Source organism: Balaenoptera borealis (genome assembly GCF_965194805.1).
Source record: "Balaenoptera borealis genome assembly, chromosome: 8".
Classification (NCBI taxonomy): domain Eukaryota; kingdom Metazoa; phylum Chordata; class Mammalia; order Artiodactyla; family Balaenopteridae; genus Balaenoptera; species Balaenoptera borealis.
In genome coordinates this window covers 31,164,861-31,190,175 of record NC_138865.1, presented here as the reverse complement: position 1 = coordinate 31,190,175, position 25,315 = coordinate 31,164,861, and the positions used below count along the sequence as shown (strand labels likewise).

General features: G+C 41.4%; 1 protein-coding gene across 5 annotated transcripts in view; it reads right to left on the bottom strand.

Moving 5' to 3' along the window:
• Nucleotides 1–1,859: 1,859 nt before the first annotated feature.
• Nucleotides 1,860–25,315, bottom strand: part of LOC309633750 (contactin-associated protein-like 3) — an 87,043-nt gene continuing 63,587 nt past the window's right edge. The window contains exons 4-7 of one of the 5 annotated variants that reach the window (XM_082403004.1): nucleotides 23,101–23,210; nucleotides 6,229–6,333; nucleotides 5,255–5,384; nucleotides 1,860–3,310 (exon numbers count right to left, since the gene is read on the bottom strand). In XM_082403004.1, the coding sequence (XP_082259130.1) occupies nucleotides 6,288–6,333; nucleotides 23,101–23,210 (156 nt within the window). In that variant the 3' untranslated portion in view covers nucleotides 1,860–3,310; nucleotides 5,255–5,384; nucleotides 6,229–6,287. Of the gene's footprint in view, nucleotides 3,319–5,254; nucleotides 5,385–6,005; nucleotides 6,334–23,100; nucleotides 23,211–25,315 lie in introns of those variants that run through there. The other 4 variants (XM_082403007.1, XM_082403002.1, XM_082403003.1 and 1 more) reach the window with 4 other exon arrangements.

The window sequence follows — 25,315 nt, the reverse complement described above, 5'->3', positions numbered from 1 at the left end:
CATACTTCATGGTGAGAGAATGAATGTTTTCCTCCTAAATTCAAAAGAAGGCCAGAATGTCCTCTTTCATCTCTCCTTTTCAACTTAGTACTGTAGGTACTAGCCAGTGCAACATGGCAAGAAAAAGAAAGAAAGACACACAGATTAGAAAGGAAGAAATATTACTGTCCATACTCATGGATAGCATGACTGTCTGCATAGAAAATCCCAAGAAATCTCTAAGAAGCAATTAATAAGTGGCAATTACTTTAACAAAGTCTCAGGATACAAGATCAACACAAAAACATTAGTCATATTTCCAAATATTAACAATGAACAACTGGAAACCAAAACTAAAAACACAATGCCGGGGCTTCCCTGGTGGCGCAGTGGTTGAGAGTCTGCCTGCCAATGCAGGGGACACGGGTTTGAGCCCTGGTCTGGGAAGATCCCACATGCCGTGGAGCGACTAGGCCCGTGAGCCACAACTACTGAGCCTGTGCGTCTGGAGCCTGTGCTCTGCAACAAGAGAGGCCGCGACAGTGAGAGGCCCGCGCACCGCGATGAAGAGTGGCCCCCACTCGCCACAACTAGAGAAAGCCCTCGCACAGAAACGAAGACCCAACACAGACAAAAAGAAAAAAAGAAAAATTAAAAAAAACAACAACAACACAATGCCATACACAATGCTTCCAAAACATGAAATATTTGATTATAAATATTTTAATAGAGTATCTGTATGATACAACCAAACAAGACCTAAATCAATGGAGAGACATATCGCATTCATGGATTGGAAGACTCAACATAATAAAAGGTCAACTTCCAACAGAATTTTTTTGTCAACATGGACAAGCTTATTCTAAAATGTATGAACAAAAGGTAAAGGCAAAGGAACCAGAATAAGTAAAACAATTTTGAGAAAGCAGAATATAGTTAGAGGATATTAAGACCTACTGTAAAGCTATAAGTAAGACAGTGTGGTATTGGTGGAAGGATAGATACATAGTTCAATGAATAGGATAGAGAATACAGAAATAGACACATGCCAATACAACAAACTGTTTTTTTTTTTACATAAGTTAAAAAGCGATATAAAAAGCAAAATCTCTAGTCCTTATAATAACCCTAAAAGGAACACAAATCTGTTAAATGACTAAGCAAGACCATACAGCACCAGAATTAGTGGCAGCACCAGAATCAGAACACAGGTCTACCTACTCTTGCTATGACTGAGCCTCTTCCTCTATATCTCCTAAATGTCACTCTGAGTTGAAGAGGGGAAAGAAATGGGAGACCACCGTGATGCCACATCCCTGTGCTTTAACCAGTATGTTTCCTTTATATACTGGACCATCTAGTTCAGATTTTATTTGAAGCAAGTTTTGGCTTCCTTCAGTATGTATTTCATTTTCTATTTATCACCCTCTTTCATTCATGGCAGACAGGCTCTAGAGGTCCTGAGAATGTCTGAAACAAAGAATGCTATAAAACACCTTAGTAACTCTCGAAAATGCTAAGTGGACCCTGAATCAAAACTTCAAGTTTCAGAGAACTTACAGCCACTAACGATCTGCAAAACAAACAAATAAACAAACAAACAACCCCACACCCTAGCAACTCTCAACCTTGGATCAAACTACAATATGTTGGAAGAGGTATTACTGAAAAGAGCTTGAAAGGGCAGCCTAAAAGGCAGAGGGTACAGAACATGGGCCATGTCCCTGTAAAGGGGACATGGTTCATAATATTGTGAATCAAGGGGCTGGTTCACAATACTGGTTATGATGTTCAAAACTGTCAATCAAAGAGAGGTGCATTATTATATATTTGCTTGTTGCTATTGCTTTTCTGATTAGAAGATACAGAGTCACTTTAGGTAACTTCCATTTAATTTAATATTTATTTTCATTTTATATCCAGGTCACATTTTCTACATTAAAATATAATCATGCTGACTCCCCCCACCCCCTATACCCTCAGAGAAAAAAAGTGAAGAACTTTACACAACTTGAAAGAAAGATGGAATGCACAGAGAAGTTGCTACTGCACCCAAGTAACAAAGAACACAGAGAGACCAAACAGTAGACATGTCAGAAGTGCACAGAAGACAGCTCAGGGCTCGCAGCAGGAAGGAGGAGGAATTAAAAGACTAAAGCTTTTAAATGCTATCACTTGTGCCACAAGATTACCCTGAAAAGGCAGATAGGTCAGAAAGCAGGACCAAATAGGGGATTGTCCAAAGGCTGCTATCTAACAGAGTTTAAAATATCCATAGATTATATATATATATATAAAAGATTCCATACACAGAAGAGCTTTCTCTTCCCCACCTTGCCTTTAGCATCTGGTCAACACTTTAGAAACTTAAAACCACTGTTAGCATGTCCGAATGTAGAACCGATATAGGTTTTTTCTTTCTTAAAAAATTGTATCCCAACTCTTTCCAACCAAGAATTCTATTAATTATTTTCATTATGATTCCTCTGCATGGAAACCCAGTAAGGGATCATCAAGACAGGGCATCTCACTACTATCAGATCAATGCCAGTTGGGCAAAAGCTGCATGATTCTGTGTTACTCAGAGGGAGGGAGAACAGTAAGACACAGGAGTTGAAACTTATCCGCACCAAAGAGGAAAAGGAAACTCCTTTTCTAACCTATTCATTAAATAGGAAACAGCAGGTGGACAGGAAAAGCCATCTGCTTAGAGCAGACCCAGAGGCACACCAAAATCTAAAAACAAGCACTCAGGAAAGCGTCTCGACTCGGAGAGGAAGCGTCTTTCAGACCCTATCTTGTCCCTAGTTTGGAGATCAAAGCATTGTAACTTCAGATAGTGATACTCTGGAGGGGGTGGACAGGGAAGGTCTGAGAGACCCAAATAATGAGGACACTAGGCAGCTAACTACACCACTACGTACAAATACACACATCAGTGAGAAAACTTCACCTCCAACCCTCAGCTACTTTAAACAAAGCACTGCAGTTCCAGGTTTTCGGAATAGGGGATATTTTAAAGTCTGTTAGCAGTTTAAAACATTGCAACACTGGCACAATATGTTACCTATTCTTTGTTTTTAATTACAGGGTAACACAGTAAACTCCAACACAAAGGTGGGGATGGGGGAGTGCAAAAGGAATAAAGAAAACAGAACCAGTATTTCACAAGAGCATCGAGCCAGCGATGAAGTAGCAGCTAATGCTTGGCAGAGTCTCGAGGGTAGAATTCGCTCAAGGTGCTCTGAGGGATTCTCTTCAGCATTTCTTTGGGGAAGATTCGGAGCAGTTGCCAGCCAATGTCCAAAGTCTCGTAGACAGTGCGGTTTTCCTAAGGACCTTACAAAAAATTGAGATTAGATGAATAAAGGCCAAGTACTTCCAACTTATCAGCGTTATTCAAAATTTATTGTTATGGGTCTAGCACTGTGAGCATGAAGTATAAAAAAGAGACACAAAGCAGTCAGGTCTCCCAGGACTGGATGTGACCAAATGTGGAAATGAGGGTCTAGACAGTAAGTACCCCTGGGAATCAGAGAAAAGGGAGAAAGCCCGCAGGCGAGACTTTGGGCTCGTGCGTGCGTGCGTGTGTGTGTGTGTTTAACAACGGGTGGGATCTAAAAACACTCCACGGAATAATGGAAACTAGACCCAGAGTTTTGTCCAGAGAGTAGTGAGAAAAGCAGTTTCCCAGCAACACAGGCTGACCTGAAGGAGGCTAGTACAGATACTTAGAAGGCCTTAAATGCCAATTAAGCACCTGAATAGGTCCACGTGAAAGTTTTCAAACTTGCTATTGCTATTATTATTTTTAATAGCAGAATCATTCTTATCCTGCAAATAAATCTCATTTTCTAACTAAGGAGTTAGAGTGGCTAGAGTTCTGCATTCTTTTCTCTACCAGAATAATTTTTATCTTTTTAAGATATTAAGGTTCTGCATAAATTTTTTTTTTTTTTTTTTTTTAGAAAACCCAACAATCATATGTTCTGGGGATTTTAATGTTACTTAAAAAATGTATCACACAAATAGAAAAGTGCACAAATCCTAAGTGTGCAGCTGATGCATTATTCCAAAATAAACACATCGTTTGTAAGTATCACTGAGGTCAAAAATAGAGTTTACCAGCATTAGCAGGGGTGGCAGGGAAGAGACCAAACAAAACAGCTTGAAAGCCCTACACATGCTATGTAATAAAAACCATTATAGACTTTTTAACAGAAGGACAATCAATAAAATTAATACTAAATTTACCCCGGCAATGGCACATAGAGAGTCAGGGAGACTGGTGAAGATGCTGGCACTAACGGCCAAGGATGATGGGACAAAGGCCTGGACTAGGTCTTGGGACACAAAGAGTGGTCAGAGATCAGCAGCTTCAACATCGCCCAGGAACTTGTCAAAATACAGGCTCTCTGGCCCCACCCACACCTACCGAATCAGAATCTGCACTTCAACAAGATCCCTGGTAGATTCAAAAGCATATTCAACTTTGAGAAACACTGGCCGAAGTTTTTTTAATAGGAATGAAAAGAGAACAGGATAAGATGTTTCAAAGGAGAACAATGCAAATTAGCAAATATTTGATGACTGGAGAATAAATGAAGAGGCTTAAGAATGCCCAATTCCTGAGCTTGGGCTAACTAGGGTAATGGTCATGCCAGAGGTAGACAGAAATTGAAAAGGGAATTGCTAGGCAGGTGGTCAGTTGGGAAAAGACTTTGGTTCTCACCACGCTGAGCCAGAGAGGATGGTGGCATAAACACAGGCTTCCTAGCTGGAGATGTGGGATTAGAGCTTCAGAAAGAGGGTAAAGGCTCATACATAGCAAGTTAGTCATCAGCATAGGGGAAAAAAGCACAGAAAGAACAGGTAATGAAGCCTTTGGGAACATTAACAATTAAGCAGGAAGATAAGAAATCAGGAGGATGAAAACAGAGGGACTGGGAAAGTCCCCAACCCCCAAAGCCAGAGGAGAGCATTGCAGAGAGGTTAAGAGCGAGGAGAAGTGGCAATGGAGGTAGGAGCGCAGAAGGCCGGTTGTAAGGAAGATATAAAATAAGACAGGAGCTAAATAAATGGATAAAGAAATTGAAGGTAGAGGGGAAGGAACCAGAGGGCTAAGAACAAAGACATGGCAGGCGGCTGGAAGAACCTCTTCTCTAATCAGAAGGAAAATTGTATGGAGACCAATGTAAATTCTCTCAGACTAGGAAAGAAGTCCTCGAAACTACATATGATGCTGTTTCTATTCATAGGAAAATAGTAATCTTACCCTGAGCAATGAAGTTCCTCTCAAACTTCTGCAGAAATTCCAAGTAAAGCACATCATCTGAGGTGAGGGCTTCTTCTCCAACTACAGCTTTCATGGCCTGCACATCCTTACCAATAGCATAGCATGCATACTAAAGAGAAAACAAGGTTTACATGAACCTTTATAAATGGTAACTGTACTCTGGGCATTATAAGTGTATTGCTGTAGCTATCTTCACAGTATTTCACATTATTTCCAAACATAATTCACATATGCAAGTATTGGAAAGACTTTATTATACGGCAGTCTCACTAAGGAAGGAGTCTTCAGGCATGCAATACATAGACATTACTAACACTCTACAAAAAATACACTCCCTCAATATATCAATGAGCTTCCATTTTGTAGAGCATTTAAAAATCACAACTTACGCAATAGGAGAAATCCATCTCTAAATTCTATTCAAAAATAAATATCTGGGTTATCAGTAGGTTTATTTATCATTTCTACTTTAAGGTCAAATGTATTTTTCTTTAATTATGCTTGGTATACAATCTCAGGACTATAGAAACCAAGGATTTCATAGAATATACACAGCTGTATCCCTTAGCGTTCTGGTGATTGCCTAATATGTTAAACAAAAAATTAGTTGGAATAGTCTTTCAGAAATACTCTATAATAAAGGTTACTAATAAAAACTTAATCGTCTTATGCCTTTTTTATTTAAAAACTACCTCATACAGCATTAGAGGTGGGTTTCAAGCATGTGGTCTTTAATCTTTGTCATGAGCAGTTATCCTTATGAAAAAGACTGTTTGGCTCTAATGAATGTTTCTGTATTCCAGTATTCTATATTATATATTCTATATTAAAATTCTACTTTGATGGGGGGAGAAGAAAAGTGATATGGAAGAAAGACAAGAGGTATAAGACAGCAGCATGAACTGAGAAAGTATTCATTTCTTTAAACACAATCCTGGAGAAAACATACGTACCAGCTGGTTAGATACATCGGCGTGATCCTTTCTGGTCATACCTTCTCCAGTAGCAGACTTCATTCACCGAGACGACGAGGGCAGCACATTAATAGGCGGGTAAATCTTGGGTAAAAGGGGAAGGGGGAAAATATTATATTTAAGTACAAAATTCAAGCTTTACTGGTAGTAAAGGAGGATTTTGAAACTCATTTTTATTGCTTAAATTGCATAAAACTGCTACATTTGTTTCCTAGATGATTCCTAATATCTCTTCCTGGTAAGAAAAGGAAGTAAGAAACATTTTACAGGTTAAGATTTCTTTTTGAGAATCAAATCCAAAAAGTAAAATCTACAAAACAGTACAAGATTCTATTAAAAAACTGAATTTTCAACATCTGCCTACAACATCAAATCCAAATGGTCTTCTGAACTCTGACTCATAAAATCACACATAAAAAGATTAACAATAATTTCACCTAAAAGCTGATATCAGAAGCTGGCATCTACTAAAGAACCAATAAAAAATCTGTTTTTGATTATTCAGTCATAAAAAAGAATGAAATCTTGCTGTTTGCAACATCATGGATGGACCTTTAGGGCACTATGCTAAGTGAAATAAGCCCGACAGAAAAAGATAAATACCATATCATCTCACATATATGGGACCTTAAAAAACAAACAAAAAAATGTCAAGCTCACAGATAGAGAACAGGCTGGTGGCTGCCTGAGGCAGGGGATGAGTGAGCCAAATGGGTGAGGGAGGTTAAAAGGTACAAACTTCCAGTTATAAAATGAGTAAGTCATGGGGATGGAACTTTCACAGCATGGTGACTATGTACGTTAATAATACTGTATTGCATATTTAAAGGTAGCTAGAAGAGTGGCTCTTCAAAATTCTCATCACAAGAAAAAAAGTGTTGTAACTATGTGAGGTGGTGGATGTTAAGTGGACTTATTGTGGTGATCACTCTGCAACATATACAAACATCAAATCATGACATTGTACACCTGCGACCAATGTAATGTTACGTCAATTATACCTCAATTAAAAAAATTTTAACAATAAAAGACAAAGAAAAAACTCTGAAAAATCTGTTCTTGTATTAATAACAAAAGTGTGTGTGTTTAACAACGGGTGGGATCTAAAAACACTCCACGGAATAATGGAAACTAGACCCAGAGAGTCTAGTTTTTGTCCAGAGAGTAGTGAGAAAAGCAGTTTCCCAGCAACACAGGCTGACCTGAAGGAGGCTAGTACAGATACTTAGAAGGCCTTAAATGCCAATTAAGCACATGAATAGGTCCACGTGAAAGTTTTCAAACTTGCTATTGCTATTATTATTTTTAATAGCAGCATCATTCTTATCCTGCAAACAAATCTCACTTTTTAACTAAGGAGTTAGAGTGGCGAGAGTTCTGAATTCTTTTCTCTACCAGAATAATTTTTATTATTATATATATTATTATTATATGTGACCTGGAGGGAGTCACTCACTCTTTGAGACCTTGTTACAGGGAAGAACCAAATCTGACTACACGGTGGATCTGTTTCTTTGACTTTAACCTTTGCCTTCCGCTGCTTTTGTTCACTAAAAGGATACTATCTGTACATAATGGCCTGCCTTGGGGAACCCTGTTCCTTTGCCTGAATGTTAAACCAAAGTGCCTTTGTTCAGGGAAACATACGGACTCTGCCCACCTGTGGATGGCTGCAATTAAAAAGAAATTAACACATCCCCTCCCTGAGGCTGGCCATTCCAGGGGATATTCGCAAAACTTATGGCCCTTTTACTTTACCTCCTCATCTCCTCCCCATCTCTGTGCTATAAAAGAAACTGGCATCCAAACCCCGATAAGCTGGTTATTTTGAGACTTTAGGCTGCCGTCTTCTCGGTCTGCTGGCTTTCCGAATAAAGTCGTATTCTTTCCCTCAATGCGTCATGTCTGATTTACTGGCCTGTCGTGCGGCAAGCACAGCAAGCTTGGACTCGGGAACAACCTTTGTTCATCCGGATGCGGGTGCTTTGTACCAGGTGAACTCTAAAGTTTTCCCTTCTGTAGATAAGTTTACCTCAACACGTTCCAGAAGGTAAAAGAATAATCTCTCCTTCTGCTTGATTAAAGTAAGCAAACATCTACCTAAAGTGCACTTAAAATATTTGCTTTCCAGACATTTATGTAATATATTCCGCCATGAAAATCTCAAGTTGTGGTCAATGTGTTGGAAAAAGTATGCACTTAATCAGTATTTCCAGTTTGGGTTTATGGCCTCTTGGTGGAAGCAAGTCAGGAGAGTCAAAAGCAGAAAGAGATAACCATCTCCGTGTGTCCCACCACCTTCTCCTACAGCAAGAGGGAACCCACCTGCCCCATGGCTGAGCACAACTACACCACACAGGAACTCCCAGCGCCTGGCCCTGAAATCATCCGAAACCCAGGGCCAATGCAGATCTGTGAAACTGGGTCCTAAATGCTGCTTTTAATTGACATGCTTTTGTTATCTGTATTGTTTAGACAGCTGCAACGTAAACATGATAGAAACATTGTTGAAATCAAGTCCTTTTTCAAACACACTGCTAAAGTTATAGGCTTTTACTTTTTTTTTTCCCTCCTGCTTGAAATATTATTAATCTAGGATGGAACACAGCTCACCCTTCCTGTGCAGCAAAAGTACAGTTCAAGTTTCTCAATACTTTCTTTCCCAATCTTTCTAAATGATCAGGAAGAAAACATTTTAGAAGACATCTGGGAACATATCTTTTGCTGGCAAAGATGTTGAAAACAGAGAAAAAGTCAGAAAAAAATTACTTCCAATGACATCAAGACCGTATTTTGAAATTGTTACCGACCAGGGTTCTTGGCGTCCTTAAACAATAAAAATTGATCAAAGGCCAGACAAGAAATTCAGGCAAGGCTTTATTGGGGCCCCTGCTGCAGCACGGGGGAGCGAGAACAAACAACAGGTTCCTTTGCTTGCGTGCTCCCTAAGCAGGGGCGAGCTTGCTGCTTATATGGCAGTGGCCCCCAAACCTTTTTGGCACCAGGGACCGGTTTCATGGAAGACCATTTTTCCACGGACCGGCAGGGGGTGGGGTGGGGGGATGTTTCAGGCAGTAATGTGAGCGATGGGGAGCAGGAGGTGAAGCTTTACTCGCTCCCCTGCCACTCACCTCCTGCTGTGCAGCCTGATTCCTACCGGGCTGCGGCCTGGGGGTTGGGGACCCCTGTTATATGGCGTGAGGGCAGGGGTGTGTCCAGGGGTCGGGCCAGAAGGGTGGCTTAGGTGGTTTGCCCACCGCTTAGGTGGTGTTGTGTGCAGGGGGCACGTGCAGTACCCTGCTTTTGCTCTGGGATCTTCAAAAGTGGCAGTTGGGTTTTTTGGTCTCTTTGTATCTTTTGTCCAGAATTTGCCCCAACTGGGCGTGCACGTCGTTATTTTTAGTCCCATACAGTTTCTTTGTTATTTTGTTGCTCGAGGAGAGGTGTGTCGAGGTGCAAGCACTGCAACACTGCAGCAAAGGGCCCCAGGTCCCAGCAAAGGGCCCCAGGTCCCAGCCTGTCTCAAAATCAATATATGGCTGTTGAAAACAATACTAGAACACTGCAAATAAAAGTATGTTATTTGATACATGGCACAAATTTAGTTCTGACAAATGAATTGGCTTCTAAACTTCAAGAGTAACACAAAAGAAGAAAATGAAGTATGGTTAGTGTTATTAAGGAATGCCTCAAAGGAGTGCTGGGTAGTGGGCATATTCTATTAGCAGCTTCAAGGAATTAAATAAATTAATGAAATTAAAGGAATTAAAGTATTTAACTGTGAGTCTAGACTGTTTCAGGACTACTGGGAGAATAGCACTAACCCAGTGGCCTCCTGTATATGTTGAAAATAGTAATATGCAAATTGGGTCATTTGTACAAAATTTAGGAAGATTTCTCATTAAGAAGTTCCATTGACTTAAAGTGATACCAATATGTGTTTAGTTCAACATTAAACTACTTCAAATGGTAGGGAATTCCTTTAACCTACTGTTATGTTGAAGCCCTAATCCCCAGTACCTCAGAATGTGACTGTATTTGGAGAAAGGGTCTTTAAAGAGGTGATTAAGGTAAAAGGAGGCCATTAGGGTGGTCCTAATCCAATCTGACTGGTGTCCTTACTAGAAGAGGAAATCTGGACACAGAGAAGCACCAGGGAAGTGTGCACACGGAGGAAAGACCATGTGAGGACACAGCAAGAAGACAGTCATTTGTCAGCCAGGGAGAGAGGCCTCAGAAGAAACCAACCCTGCCAACACCTCGATCTGGGACTTCTAGCTACCAGAACTGTGAGAAAATAAATTTCTGTTGTTTAACCGTCTGAATGTGGCATTTTGTTACTGCAGCCGGAGGAAAATAATACTCTTAGCTTCTGGATTGGCCTGTGGTGGCCCTGCTGAGTGACTTAGATCGGTGAGTCCCTTACGGCTCAGCCACAATCCATTATACTCATGACCCTCAGGGTCTCACAGGTTTGTATGCTAGGTGGGTGCCATGTTCGCTACCACTCTCTAAGTCTGCCTTATTTCCAAAGTAGTTTAAGTTTCTCCTCAGACCATCACTGACCAGTCTAGTTCTGGCAAGCAGAAGGCACTCGGTGGCATTGTTGAAATTCAGGAAGTTTTCAAGTTTAATTGTGTCTGCCAGTTGAATTCCCGGAAGAGTATGTGTCTGAGAAGGACCACGATGGTAACTCCTAGCTAACTCAGACCATCCTTAACCACATTCCACACCGTCCGTGCCTAACAGACACTTGTTCACTGACTCAATTTTCAGGGCCAATTGGTCATTTCTAGGCCTTTCCATTCTTTCTAGCGCAGGCTCCTTGTTTTCTCCTATAGAGAGAGCCAGTTCAGAGGTGTCCTCTATGAGTCATCACTCTTAAGGACTCAGGGAAATTACCCTGAGTCCTTATTTTTGAAATGTGGCATCACTTATTTTTGAAATGGGACAGATTAAGCGCCTTACTAGGGAATGACCATTTCTTAGGTAATGAATGAAGGGCCTTGGTCGTGCCCTCCTCGGGAGCAGAGCCTCCAGAGCTTCAGAAGGACTTGGTGTGTTCTGTCCACCTTAGCGCAGGACCATGCTGGTATTTTCATGTAAGAAACTAAGGGTGTTAAATCAGATCATCTTATTAAAATAATAGAATATAAGATTGAAGGTAAGAAAGACTGAAGGAAAGGAAGAAAAAAAATCAGAACCAAAAGAGATAACAGTGATAACATCCACAGGCCTGAGTCACCATCCTGAGAAAGGCTTGCTGGTGTCTAGGCACCTGAATTTTGGGAGGGCTTTCACCACTCCCAGAACTGATAAGAGTGGCTCACTGCTGCCTAAGATGTTTATGCAAACAATGTGGTTGGTGCTGAACACTTGCTTTCCTTCTGGAATCTGGGATTTTGATATGTACCAGGGAGGGGGTGCCTACATGACCATCCCCCATAAAAGCCTGGGCTCCTAGGCTGAGGCTAAGCTCCCCTGGTTGGCAACATTTCACACATGTTGTCCTCATGGCTGGAGGACTTAAGCGTGTCCTGTGTGGTTCCACTGGCAGAGGACTCGAGGGAGCTTGCCTCTGGTTTCCTCCAGACTTTGGTCCACTTGCCTTTTCCTTTGTTGACTGTACTTTGTGTCCTGCTGCTGTAATAAATCACAGCTGTGAATATAACGCTAGGCTGATTCCTGTGAGTCCTTTCAGTGAATCATGGAGCCTGGGAGTGGCATGGGGGACTCCAATACAGGAGTGATCACGGAGAACTGCCAGAGGCAAAGAACCCAGAGTGGAATGCAGCCTGGAGACATTCCCTATAGGACACAAGTCACCTCCATGAGAACTGCACAGAACAAGCTCTTAACATAGCGTCCTCCTTTCCACCTGTCACAGATGGGCCTTTCATAATAACAGGAGATCTGTTCTGCATTTCCACACTTTCAAGTAACAATCACAGGTCACAGGAAGACGCGTGACACAACATACTTATATATTCCAAGCGCTTTATCTAGTAACGGGGCAACTCTACGAGGCTTTCTCAAGATTTGGCTCTTTCGGTGATTTCATTGCTTCTGAGAATGAGATTATTATCTTGTGCTCAATAAAACATATAAACAGATAAATGTGTTAATGTCTTTACTAACTGTTAGATTTGGGTAGACTAGTATAGGCTATGTGTGGTAGGATTAATTCTTAGATTTGCCAAAGTCCAAAAGAAGAGAACCAGGTAAGCATCAAACTTCACACTTGTCATCACAAGAAAAAGAATGTGTAACAATGTGAAGTGATGTTTGTTAACGAAACTTATTGTGGTAATCATTTCACAATATATACATACATCAGATCATTATGTTGTACACTTTAAACTTACACAGTGTCATGTGTCAATTACATCTCAATAAAACTGGAAAATAAATTTCACGCTAATGGTAGACATCTTGAAAAAAAATTCCATTTTTAAATAATTTGTGAGGAAGAGTGAAAGCCACTGAACAACTAAACCCTTCTGAGACATTCCGTATGGATTTTTAACCTCTTTCAAGAGGCTAACTGTCCATTTTAATATTAGGGAAAAGTAGACAATCCTGCAACAGTGGAATGAAAAATTCCTCCATTCAAAAGTTTCTTCTCAAATCAGAATATTTAGATTTATCCTACACTATGTTTGTAAGGGAAACATACTTACTACCACAAGATTTTGCTCTCATTTATGCAAAAAATAGTAGCTCTCTTACAGTGTTTGTCACAATTCCGATTTCAGAGGAAGTGTTAACTTAAATAGGATTTAGCCAAATATGTTTAAAAATAGGTCAAGATCGGGACTTCCCCGGTGGTCCAGTGATTAAGACTTTGCCTTCCAATGAAGGGGGTGCAGGTTCAATCCCTGGTCAGGGAGCTAAGATCCCACATGCCTCAGGGCCAGAAAAGCAAAACAGAAAACAGAAGCAATATTGTAACAAGTTCAATAAAGACTTTAAAAATGGTCCACATCAAAAAGCTCTTTAAAAAAAATATGTCAAGATCAAACAGCTGTTTTGAAACTAATGGTGTATTTAAAGCTGTTTTGGTAGTTTTAGTGACAAAATAGAGATGCTTTTTTCTCAGCATTTTAAATTTGAGTTAGCAATACTGTTAAACCAAAATGATTAGGGTCATACGGTTCACACTGTAATTTCAAAATTAACTCTCACACAAGAGAAGTTAATCTTAGAATAGGACAAAGAAATATATATTTGAAAACTAAGTTTAAGTAAATATGAAATAAGTCCTTTGCAACATATAATTGCCATTTCCTAAGAAAAGTAAAAGGCTGTGTGTTAGTCAGAGCAGAGGTAAGACAATTCTCCATGGGTTTCTCACATTTCTGCACATCTTACAAACAGAAGCACCGACAGCCCTTTATTCTCAGCTATCTTGCCAAGGATGTTTAGATAGAAAACAGCCTTGTAAGATAATGTCTTCTTCCAGAGGTAAGGGCAAGCATGCTTCCCTCCCAAAAGATTCTGATGCCCTGAACTCTTGTATTATAACCCACTGTGTGTGCAGGCATCCATCCGGGCCTATCCACACAGCCCCTGTGTGACTCAGGGTCAAGGAGAACCAAGGCAAATATTCGGATGCCCATGCTGGCTGCAGTGGTTTATGAGTAACCAAGTAAGTAATAGAGTCCTTTGTTTCTGACCCGTAAGTCTTCTGTCTTCTATCTGCATCCATGGAAAACGGCAGCTTAACTTGTTGCAAATAGGGCAAAATCTCAGATACTCCAAAGTTCTGGATGGAAAGATTAAAGTTCATCTCTCAGAAGACTTACTATAGAATGCATATGAAAAGGTCTATGACTAAATAATCTATTTATTTCAGGTCACTATGCAAACATTTATATATTTTAACAGATTGATCTGCTCAATATGTTAAAATATATATGTATGTTTGTGCTCTTTTGTTTTTTATTGATGCATGATTAGAAATTCTTCTTTGTTTCCTTTTTAAAAATGGTATGTATTGCATTGTTTTTTGATAGAAAATAACAATGAAAAAAAATGTAGTCTGTGGTCTCACTAGTCAGAAAATGCCTGGTGACATAAAAAATAAATAATAGACATAGGCACACTTGGCTAGAAAATTCAAATAGTACAGAAAAGCTTAAAGAACACAGAAGCCACTCTTTCCCCCAGCACCAACTTAACCATTTTTATGGTTTATTAAAATTCTCTGGGCTTCCCTGGTGGCGCAGTGGTTGAGACTCTGCCTGCCGATGCAGGGGACACGGGTTCCAGCCCTGATCTGGGAAGATCCCACATGCCGCGGAGCAACTAGGCCCGTGAGCCACAACTACTGAGCCTGCGCGTCTGGAGCCTGTGCTCCGCAACAAGAGAGGCCGCGATAGTGAGAGGCCCGCGCACCGCGATGAAGAGTGGCCCCTGCTCGCCGCAACTGGAGAAGGCCCTCGCACAGAAACGAAGACCCAACACAGCCAAAAATAAATAAATAAATAAATAAATAATTAAAAATGAATATCTGCTTAAAAAAAAATTGTCTTTTACTTCTGCATTTACTGCTTCCCATAAATCCTTTCTTTTCAGATTTTCTGGTAGGAAGCTCCATAATCTAAGACAGGGAAGGCATCAGGTTCCTGGTTTAGGCACGGCGGCCACCATCCCTCTGCCATGAGATCCTTCTCATCATTAACAATGTTCTAGGGAAGCTGCAGCTTAGGTTCCAGGCACTGGGGGAAATGTAAGCAAATACTTCCTCCTTCCTCTTCCCAACAGGGAAGTGTGCTGGGCCCACAAGACTCCAGTCCCTGTCACCTGGGGACACCCTCCCCTTTTCTCTTCCAAAAGGGAAAGAGAAAAAGATCTACCATGGCCATAGTTAATCTTCTGAAGAGCAGATCAGGAGCTTATTTTTGCTTTAACCATTTAGAAGCAGGATCAACTGAAGTCACTATTGTGAACTGATTACCATTCATTTTTAATTAAAATGTGACATAATAAAAAGCATGCATCTCGTTAACTATATGTAACATTTGCTCAGCTCTAAATTTTGCTACACCATATTCTATTCATGTAATTTCAGTCTTTGAGTTTGTTTCTGCAGTAAAATTTCCACCTACATAAAATTTTACAGAATTGAAGAAACATGTTATGTGTACAGCCAGATCTTTATCATTTCAAAATGTTTATATCCATACTTCAGTATGCTTTGATGATCTTATTTTTAACCTCAGAGTACAGGTTGGACTCTTTAGATGTGCAGATTAATCTATGATCTTGTGATTTCAGAGTCACAGGCAATGATGGTATCATTCACCAACCAATTGCTAGTGTCAGGAAGCAGACTTTGCTTCTGCCCTATTAGGTTTAGTAATTAGGGGCCTGCAAATTAAAATGACAAAAGATAGTTTAACAGGAGAAGAAGTTTATTCATATATATGGGAGGTAACAAGAGAAGTAACTATCTCACTAAAGGTTTAAAGTTAGAGGTTTATATATCTAACTTAGCAGAGAAAAGGAAAGTGGAAGAAAGGACTTGTATTCTTTTAGAAGAATAAATGAACGATAAGTAATTTTGTGATTATTTTGTGCCTGCACGTTCAAGGGGTCTTTCCTTCTTCTATGCGAATCTCCCCAGAGAGGGGATTTGTGGTAGGTTTACTCTTGGTGTCTCTCCTGGGAGTAGACCTGTCTTGAAGAGGGAATCATAGAAGCCTCATTTCTCAGAAATGTCTGCTTTTAGTCAAATAAGGAAAGCTCTTTCTGCATCTGTTGATTCCCAAATGTTTTAAGCTTAAAATAATCTCCATACCAACTCTGAGGGTCCAACTGGGTCTCTAGGCATTCCTCCCTATATGTCCTCACTTGTAATGCTGTGAGGCAGTGCCTACTCTACCTTGTACAGATAAGGAAACTGGCTCAGAAGGACTCAGTTACCTGCCCCCGGTGAACAACTAGCCAGGTTCAGAGCTGGATTATTACAAGGGACATCTGAATCCATAGCCCAGCCTCTTAGCCCTTTGAGACATGATCACTCAAGAGATCTTAGAGGGCTTCCCTGGTGGTGCAGTGGTTAAGAATCCGCCTGTCAAGGCAGGGGACACGGGTTCGAGCCCTGGTCCGGGAAGATCCCACATGCCGCAGAGCAACTAAGCCCGTGGGCCACAACTACTGAAGCCCACATGCCTAGAGCCCATGCTCCGCAACAAGAGAAGCCACTGCAATGAGAAGCCCGTGCATTGCAACGAGGAGTAGTCCCCGCTGGGTGCAACTAAAGAAAGCCCATGCGTGGCAACAAAGACCCAACACAGCCAAAAATAAAATAGAACAACAACAAACGTTTAAAAAAAATAAGAGAGATCTTAGAGCTCATGTGATCCAACCCTCTTTATGCTATTGAAGAAATTTGTTTACCTCACTGTCAATCACTAAATGGGGGGTCTTGGACAATTTTCTCAGCCCATTTGTGTCCCGGTTTTTCCATCTGTAAAATGATTACAGTACTCACTTCAGAAGCATGCTTTGAGGAACAGTGCCAGGCACATAGTAAGTGCTAAGTATCTGCTCTTATTATTATTTACTTTATAGACATCAACGCATTCTTATAAAATATTCCAAGACTAAGTGTACAGAGTAAAACATGTAAATCATCTCTTACCCACCTGCCCACCCTCTTCCCAGGGGTCACCATCAGTGGATGTGTTTCTAGTCCTTTACCATCATAGTCATACATATTTTTAATCTGTGCAAGCACTCATGAGCTGTCTTCATGCATTTTAACAGAAATGGAATCATATTTTGCAAATTATTCTCCAACCTCCTGTTTCCATTTAAACCACTCAAGTCTTATAGATCTTTCCATGTCAGAACATCTCAGTGTTGATCATTCTTTTTTAACAGCTGCATGGTGTTATACTGAATGGACTTAAAATGATGTACCCTTCTGATATTGATAAGCTTCTAGGCAGTTGTGGGGCTTTTGGTTTTGTTTTTTTCATGTAGCTAGACAAGCCCTTAGTGATTATAGACATGTGGAAAAGCTAAAGAGAGCATGTTGTTCCAGAAAAGTTCACATTAATATACAGCAGAGACTCTTCTCTCATGATTGGCTTCCTGTCTCTCTAGCTCTGATAGATAATATCATCTAAACAAACATTTGGGGTTTTTTTTTACCCATTTCTAGTGGGGCTGCACTTTTGGTTCCCTAACAACTTGCAGCTTCTGATCTGGGCAGAGTGAAGAACAAAAATAAAGGTGATGGTGGAGCTTGTGCCTAGGATGACACCCACTGGACTGAGATAATGAAACAGCCACTGAATGAGGCACGTTTGACCCTGGGGATGTCAGAGGTTTCTAAGGGAGCTTTTAATGGGCTAGTATCACAGGGTCACTTTTTAAAAACAGGTTCTACTTAAGTTGGACTGCATCTTTCTGCATATTTCTTTCTACCATCCTAGTTTCCTTCCAAACCAACGGGATGACAAACCATGCTACAATAACATGAACATGTCGGTTTACATGAGGGAGTAGGGAGTTTACCCTTATCTGGGGAATTCTGAAATAGAGACTCCTGGAGGCACTATTTCTACCTGAATGTTTTGCACACTGCAAACTAATCACTTCTTAACTGCATGAGAGAGGAGTTTTTCTATGTACCATTTCAAATCAGAATCCGATGGTATTTTACCTTTAGGCAACAAAAGATCATCAGTTTCCAAAATTTAGTGAAATTTACAATAATTGAAAAAAAATTTTGTGCTAGCAAAAGTATCCAAGAGAGAAGAATCCAAGCCAGGAGCAAATATATTATCAAATTATTCATGAAATAATAATGATAATGATGTTGTGTGTTTGTGGAGAGCTTCCCATAAATGACGCCCTGAGCCAAGCACTTGGCTTAGATCACCTCACTTAATTGTCTCGACAGCGTAATCACTCTCAGCTAAATATGAATTCAATCAGTCTGACTGGTGGAAATGCAAGGAAGAGTTCACTGATGTTCCCTGGTTTATAAAGAAAACTGCTTGTTATTACTTCTCTTCTGCATTATTTCACAGACATTACATCGAAGTTTTAGAAGAAAATTCCCCATTTTAGTTTAGCAGATCTTCCCATGTGTTTATCATGTCTTAGCTATAAAAATTTCAGAAATGCAAATATATAATGTAATATAATATACTCTTTACAAATAAGTAAAAGCAAAGATTTATCTCATTCACAAAAATGCTAAAAAAGCAAGATAGCAGAATTAATGCTTTAAACTTAACACCTGACTACTACAGGCTACTACAGATGAATAAACGTCTATAGAAGACAAAGTACAGGGACTCCCCTGGTAGCGCAGTGGTTAGGAGTCCGCCTGCCAATGCAGGGGACACGGGTTTGAGCCCTGATCCACAAAGATCCCATGTGCTGCAGAGCAACTAAGCCCGTGCACCACAACTACTGAGCCTGTGCTCTAGAGCCCGCAAACTCTGCAACATGAGAAAGCCACCGCAATGAGAAGCCCGCGCACTGCAACGAAGAGTAGCCCCCGCTCGCCTCACTATAAAGAAGGACTATATGATGAACAGCATCAAATTTATAATCACTGGGCAAACCATGAGGTACGATTTGAAATATACTAGAAATGGTCAGTGTCTTTCAAAATATCCCTTCTAGTCTTCCCCATAGTGTCGAAGGGGCCACCATGGCATTGAAATATTGATTTACTGTGAATCTCAAAGACTTTTCAATCTTAAGAAGTGTCTTTCTGAAATGGAACTACCTTTTGTGGCATTCTTTTTTTAAAAAAATTAATTAATTAATTATTTTTTAAAATAGATCTTTATTGGAGTCTAATTGCTTCACAATACTGTGTTACTTTCTGTTGTACAACAAAGTGACTCTTTTAAGTCAGGGTCTCTCATCCGTTTATTCATCCAACAATATTACTTGAACCACAATTGCCAGCAGGCGCCGTGTAAGGCTCTGAAGAGGATGGGAGACAGAGGCAGAGCTTTCCTAGGAAAGCTCACATTTTCACCTCCTTTATTCTCACCTGAGAGCAGCTGACACAGAAAGAGCAGGAGAAAATGTTGATGTCTGAGTAGGTAAGAGGGAAAGGACAGAACACTCTCTTTGACCGCCTTACTATGAGCTGCCATGGGCTGGCTCTGTGGACAGAACATAAAACATGTGGCAAGACTGTGCTGGGGTAAGTGGTTTCCACATGGACTATTTCTAAGACAGTGTTATGCTCTTACAATTTCTCACTTTCATTGTATAACTGTCTCTGCTCTGAGTACATTTCAGAGAAAAATCTTAGGTGAGCATTCAAGTAAAGCAATGACAATGTACTGCAGTGTGATCAAGCGGGTATTTTAGCGATTTATAATGATGCCTCTAACATATAAAATGCTCTACACTTCACAAGTTGGACTTGTTAGGAGGCAGATAAATTCATGAATGTGTGCAGTCTCTATTATATTTCTATCCTGGACTATTTTTCTTAAAGATTTTTATAGCTGCATAGGAGGTGATTTTAAGAAAAATACTTTGACTACTTTTTTCATGTTAAATACTCACTACAAATATTGTAGGAATACTCAAAGATAGAATTATTCTGTTCACCTCCTGTCTTGAAGAAGCTTTTACTTTGTGTTTTTGAGTGACTTAAAGTCTCTTTGACTTTGTGTTTGAAAGTGACATAAGTGTGGTAGGTGTCCTGATACAAGGATGGCATTTTCGGTTCCGTGCCTGTCTCTCAAAGGTTCAATGAAGCACAGAGGAGCAGGTGACTTCCTTACTGTTTCTGTGTGGGCTCTGCCTGTCCCATCACTGAGTCTGCCTGTCATCCTCGTGCAGATGGGCAGGCAGTTTACAGGCCCCATGGGGTCTGTGTCCTGGCTTCAATGTTGGACCCATTAGGAGAGCCCTGGGGGACCACATGAGTTGCCCACAGGGTCCTACCTGAGCTCAGGGGAGCAAAGGGGGAGATTGAGGGCAGTGAGAGCTCTCAGCACCGCTGCCCCTAGGCTCCCTCCCTGGAGGTAGTGATGAATGCCCAGACCTAAGAGCCTTCTGTCCATGTTTGCTGCACATATAAACTTAGTGAGGCAGTGATGAATTTGTGGAGAAAACAATATTTTTTTAAGTCCAAGGAACTAAATTAGAGTTCCTGACCTGTTGTGATTCCAACTTTGTATACCTCTCTTAATCTCCATGAACCTCCATTTTTCTGTGCAAAAGAGAGGTAACAGTGATTGCCCTGACTACCTCCACGATGGAAGATGTATTGGTGTTTTACGTACAATGAAAAACTATACAGGAGTTCCATGGCCGATGGTTTGTAGAATGAGGCAAGGTAGAATAAAAACAGTGACAGAAGGAACAAAAACAGAAAGACGGGGTGTTCTTTTCTTTTAAACAATAATGAATTCACTGAGGAGTCTGAAAAGCTCCAGGAGCTGGGTGCTGCAGAGCCCAGCGGACACCATGGAAACCTCAGCAGGATGTCCAGTGTTTCAATGTTGCATCACCGTTAACTAATAGGAAGCCAGTTTCCTCTCCCTAACTTTCGGAGAACTAAGGATTGTATATTTTGGAAAATAAGGTTGAAAATGAGAATAAAGAATGAAGATGATTGGATTGTAAATTTTTTTTTTAATGCCCTATTTTCCTGCTGCCTCAACACCCAGGGGACCAGTTGCATGGGTGTGCCCAGGCTGGTTCCTGCCGCAAGATTCCCTTTTTGCCCTCCCCGACTGTGACCTAGACATTCCAAGAAACAATGAAATCTCCTCAAGCCTTGTTTCTGCTCCACCCAGACTTGCCCAAGGTCCTCACTCTCTCTCGACTCCCCACCTGCTAGGTGGCTGCTGAATGGTGAGGTGCGCCCTGTCTTCTCCTCTAGGACCTGTGAGTATAATAAACCCTGTAATTTCTTCTGCAGAAATATTGCAGTGGCCCTTAAAGACCCTACAAGGGGGACTTACTCCCCCATTTACAATGATACTGGCAGCAAATGGAATTTTAATTCCAAATGTATGTAGTTTGGGAAAGCTAGATGATTTCCTATACAGACTATCTAGAAGGTTCTGTTGGCTCCTAGACACCCAATAAGCTATTAGAGAGTCTGCTTCCTGGACCTTGGCTCACAATAGCTCAGTTTCTCAGGCCCCATCTTTATTTTCATTCTCCCCATTTACACTGGCGCTTATGACTGTCAGCCATGGTTTATCACTAATAAAACCCTATTGTGTAAAATGCACTAGAGTGAGGACCTTGCACAACAGGTGATTTAGGCATAAGAAGCTATCCTTCTGCTATATTCTTTTAAAATACTGAATCATTTTTAAAACATGAATTACAAGCTGTCAGGCATGTCAGTCATGCACACGCAGATATGCAACTAAAACTGTACAGGTGTATCCCTCAGATTGTTTAGTGCTTACAATTTGTTTTTGAAAGACATTTTGTGCTAAGTGAATGTAATCTAACATATAATTTTGGTATGTTTTACGAAAGGGACAATCATACTTCTCATTATTATCATTTAATTAATACGAAAAGAGTTAGTTTGGCTTTTGCTCAATTTTGAATGTGATTTTTAAATCTCATTTTATTAATTTAGATGAACTATAGAACTATGGGGGCTTCCCTGGTGGCGCAGTGGTTGAGAGTCTGCCTGCCAATGCAGGGGACACGGGTTCGAGCCCTGGTCCGGGAAGATCCCACATGCCGCGGAGCAACTGGGCCCGTGAGCCACAACTACTGAGCCTGCGCGTCTGGAGCCTGTGCTCCGCAACAAGAGAGGCCGTGGTAGTGAGAGGCCCACGCACCGTGATGAAGAGTGGCCCCCGCTTGCCGCAACTAGAGAAAGCCCTTGCACAGAAATGAAGACCCAACACAGCCATAAATAAATAAATAAATAAATAAATAAATAATAAATAAAATTAAAAAAAAAAAAAAACTATGGTATATCATAGTATCAGCAATTCAGAAATCCTCAATGCAGTTTAACTTTCAACCTGTTCCAAGAGGATTTAAGGGCATCATAATGTCCCAGGGCTGTAAAAATTTGCTTGTGGATGTAGTAACCATACGCTTATCTCACATACAACTTTTCAGTCTTAGAATTAATGGCTTTTGTGAATTAAAAATTATTCTGCAAAAATTAGCATAACTGTCCTTGCCTTTAAGCATCACTCTGGTGAGCTGGTATTAGGAATAATGAGAAGAAACTTGTATCAACCCTGCCCCCCACCACTGGTTAAACTACAATATGCTCTATACACCGTGAATCACTTCTTTTAAGAAAGTTATCTTATGAGATGGCAGCTGCTTATACCTGGAAATGTAGAAAATACTTCACTCACAACGTTTACGGAGACTAACTGATGAGGAAACACCCACGGCAGAGACAAATGAGACGGAGCTGTGCGCTCAGGGATGCACGGGCTGGGATGCAGGAACCGAAACTAGCACCAAGTGGCCCCTGACCTGACGTGATTCTGCAGGGAATTGCAGCAGATACGTTTGCTGGGAAATCAGGCAACGCTCAAGGAGGAGGAGGCTGCAGATTTGTAATTTAATAACGAGGAATTTAAACTGTTGCCACAAGAGGAGGGGCATTTCTGGTAGAGCAAACCTCCATGCAGAGGCCTGGACTTGGAAGAAGGCGGTACACTCTCCGGACAAGCAGGATGCTGGGCGGAACTTGGCTGAAGTTTAGGGAACAGGATGGTGAGAAGAGTCTGGGGAGTCAGGTCAGGGCCACTCTGTGAGGGGCCCTGAGTGTGAGAGTAAGGAAGGGAGATCGCAGTCCCCAGGCAAGGGGGTGCCCAGGGAGGCACGGGGGAGAGGGGGGAATATGCCCACCTTCTCTGGGGGAAGATGCCTCCCCCCTCCCCAGGCCCCACAGGGGTGGGAGGCGAGGCTGGGGGATTTGCTTCAGAACACAGACGGGAATCTATTGTTATAGACTGTATCTGAAATGAAGAAAATTAGTAATCAGTAATGAGTTAAAATAGAGATCATTTCATTTGGAATTAGACAAATCCTTAAAAGGTGCTACATACACATGGAAGTTCATTTATCTTCTGGTGCTGAGTCAGGTTTTGGTTTTAGTTTTGTTTGTTTTCCCTTTTTTCTAACCAGCCACAATGAAAGCAGGGCTGGGGTAGAGTTCTCAGTAGCAGTGACTGCATTCCGGAGGGAGGGGCAGTGAGCAGGGTCTCACCTCCTCGCCTGGATGCAGCTCACTGAGCTCTCAGGGAGGAGGGCGAGCTCCCTGCCGTCTTCCGCGGTCCCGAGCCCTCGTCCTTCTCCAGCCCGAGGTCAGAGAGGTGAGCGGTCCCTCCTTCCTCAAGGGCACAGCCCTGCCTTCCCCTCCTCAGGAGTGTCTCCTAGGATGAGCCCTGGGTGTGGGGCCCTGAGAGGCTGCCCCCGGCAGCTCCCTGCAGTACTAAGGGCTCCTCCCAGCGTTTGCCAGCAGCTTCTGTGCTGGTGCTTGTTAGGGCCGCTGGGCTGGGAGGACGTGACCCACAGAAATGTGTCATTTAGTGAATCCACAAAGTGGCATCACTCAGCCCGGGTTGTTAGGATCACATCCAGATGGCCCTCAGGAAACATCTGATAGAAATTGGTAAGTGTAGGTCACCTGAAATGCATCTAGAGAGAGGAGATCCTGGGGCAGGGAAGGGCTTAGGGGACCGGCAGAGCCAATGATAGCCAGACACAGGATAAGATAAGGCCTGGGTGGGTCAACAGGGAGACATTAGATGAAGTCATTAAGGGAGCTCAGGGTCAGGTCTGGTTTCTAACTGTGATACTAATTTTTTATCAAATCAAATCCTGGCCATGTACTTCCTATGTGGAGTGAAGGCTGCCTTAGAAACTGGCATGTTTTTATATCTACAGTACTTCTCTCACTTCCTGAACAAGTATTGGCCTGGGAGCACGTCAGTACCCTTTAGTTTTGTGGGGTGTCCAGGCATGCAGTGTTCCATTTCCAGCAGCATTGGGAGAGACTGACACCACCCTCAGCAGAGGGAGCAGAGCTGTGTTTGAGGGGAAGCATCTCCAGTTATACAAGGTCAATTGGTTCTCTGTAAAAAGTGACAGTGTCCACGTGCAGTCCTAAGGGCCCTTTGATCCATCACACATGACAGGTTGGCAGAGTAAAGACTCTTTTCTTCCAGCAGTGACGAGAATATGTTCCTGTTTTGATTTAAGTACATAACCAGAAACAGACTAAAAAGGCATTATAGAAACTATAGAAATGAGTCAAAGATCTACAACAACCAAGCGAACGCACCATCAAAAAATGTCACATTTAAAAGGGTAGGAAACCTGTGGCATTTTTTAGTCACCTTTTAGTGCAGCTTGAGGAAAGTGGCAGCCAGATCCCCAGCCCCCTTTTGCAAACCTGAGAGAGAGCAGACTGATCTGCAATGTTCTAACCTGTCTGTGGGCTGCCTAAGGACTGGTCTTTTGACACCTAACTCAGAGTTCAGAGAAACAAAAATGGCTCAGATCTCAGAATAAGGGAGCCATGGGAAGCAGCGGGTATGATTTGTAAAAACGGTTGCAAAGGTTAACTATAGACCCACAGACACCAAGGACAAGAGATTACTGATTGAGGAGTACAATAGGACAGCTAAGGCCCCAAGAGTAAGCAAGAGTGAGACTCTTAGAAAAGACATTTAAAAGCAGATGTATAAATAGGAGAACTGGGGGAAAAAAAACACACGCACTGGTCCAGAGACAACACAGGTCTGAAAAGACCCTAAGACATCACATTAGGCTGATTACAAAGGTCTTCCCCTGTGTAGAGCAAGTATAAGAAGACTGGGACAGGTGGCTGTTTTTTAAAATGCCCAGTTTTCAACAAAAGATCACCAGGCATACAAAGAAACAGTAAAACTAGGCTCATTCAAAGGAACAAAATAAATATCCAGACACCATACCTCAAGAAACAGGTTTTGGACTTACTGGAAAAAGATTTTAGAACAACTATCTTACGTATGCTCAAAACGTTAAAGGAATACACCAACAAAGAACTAAAGGAAATCAAGAAAACAATGAAATGAAA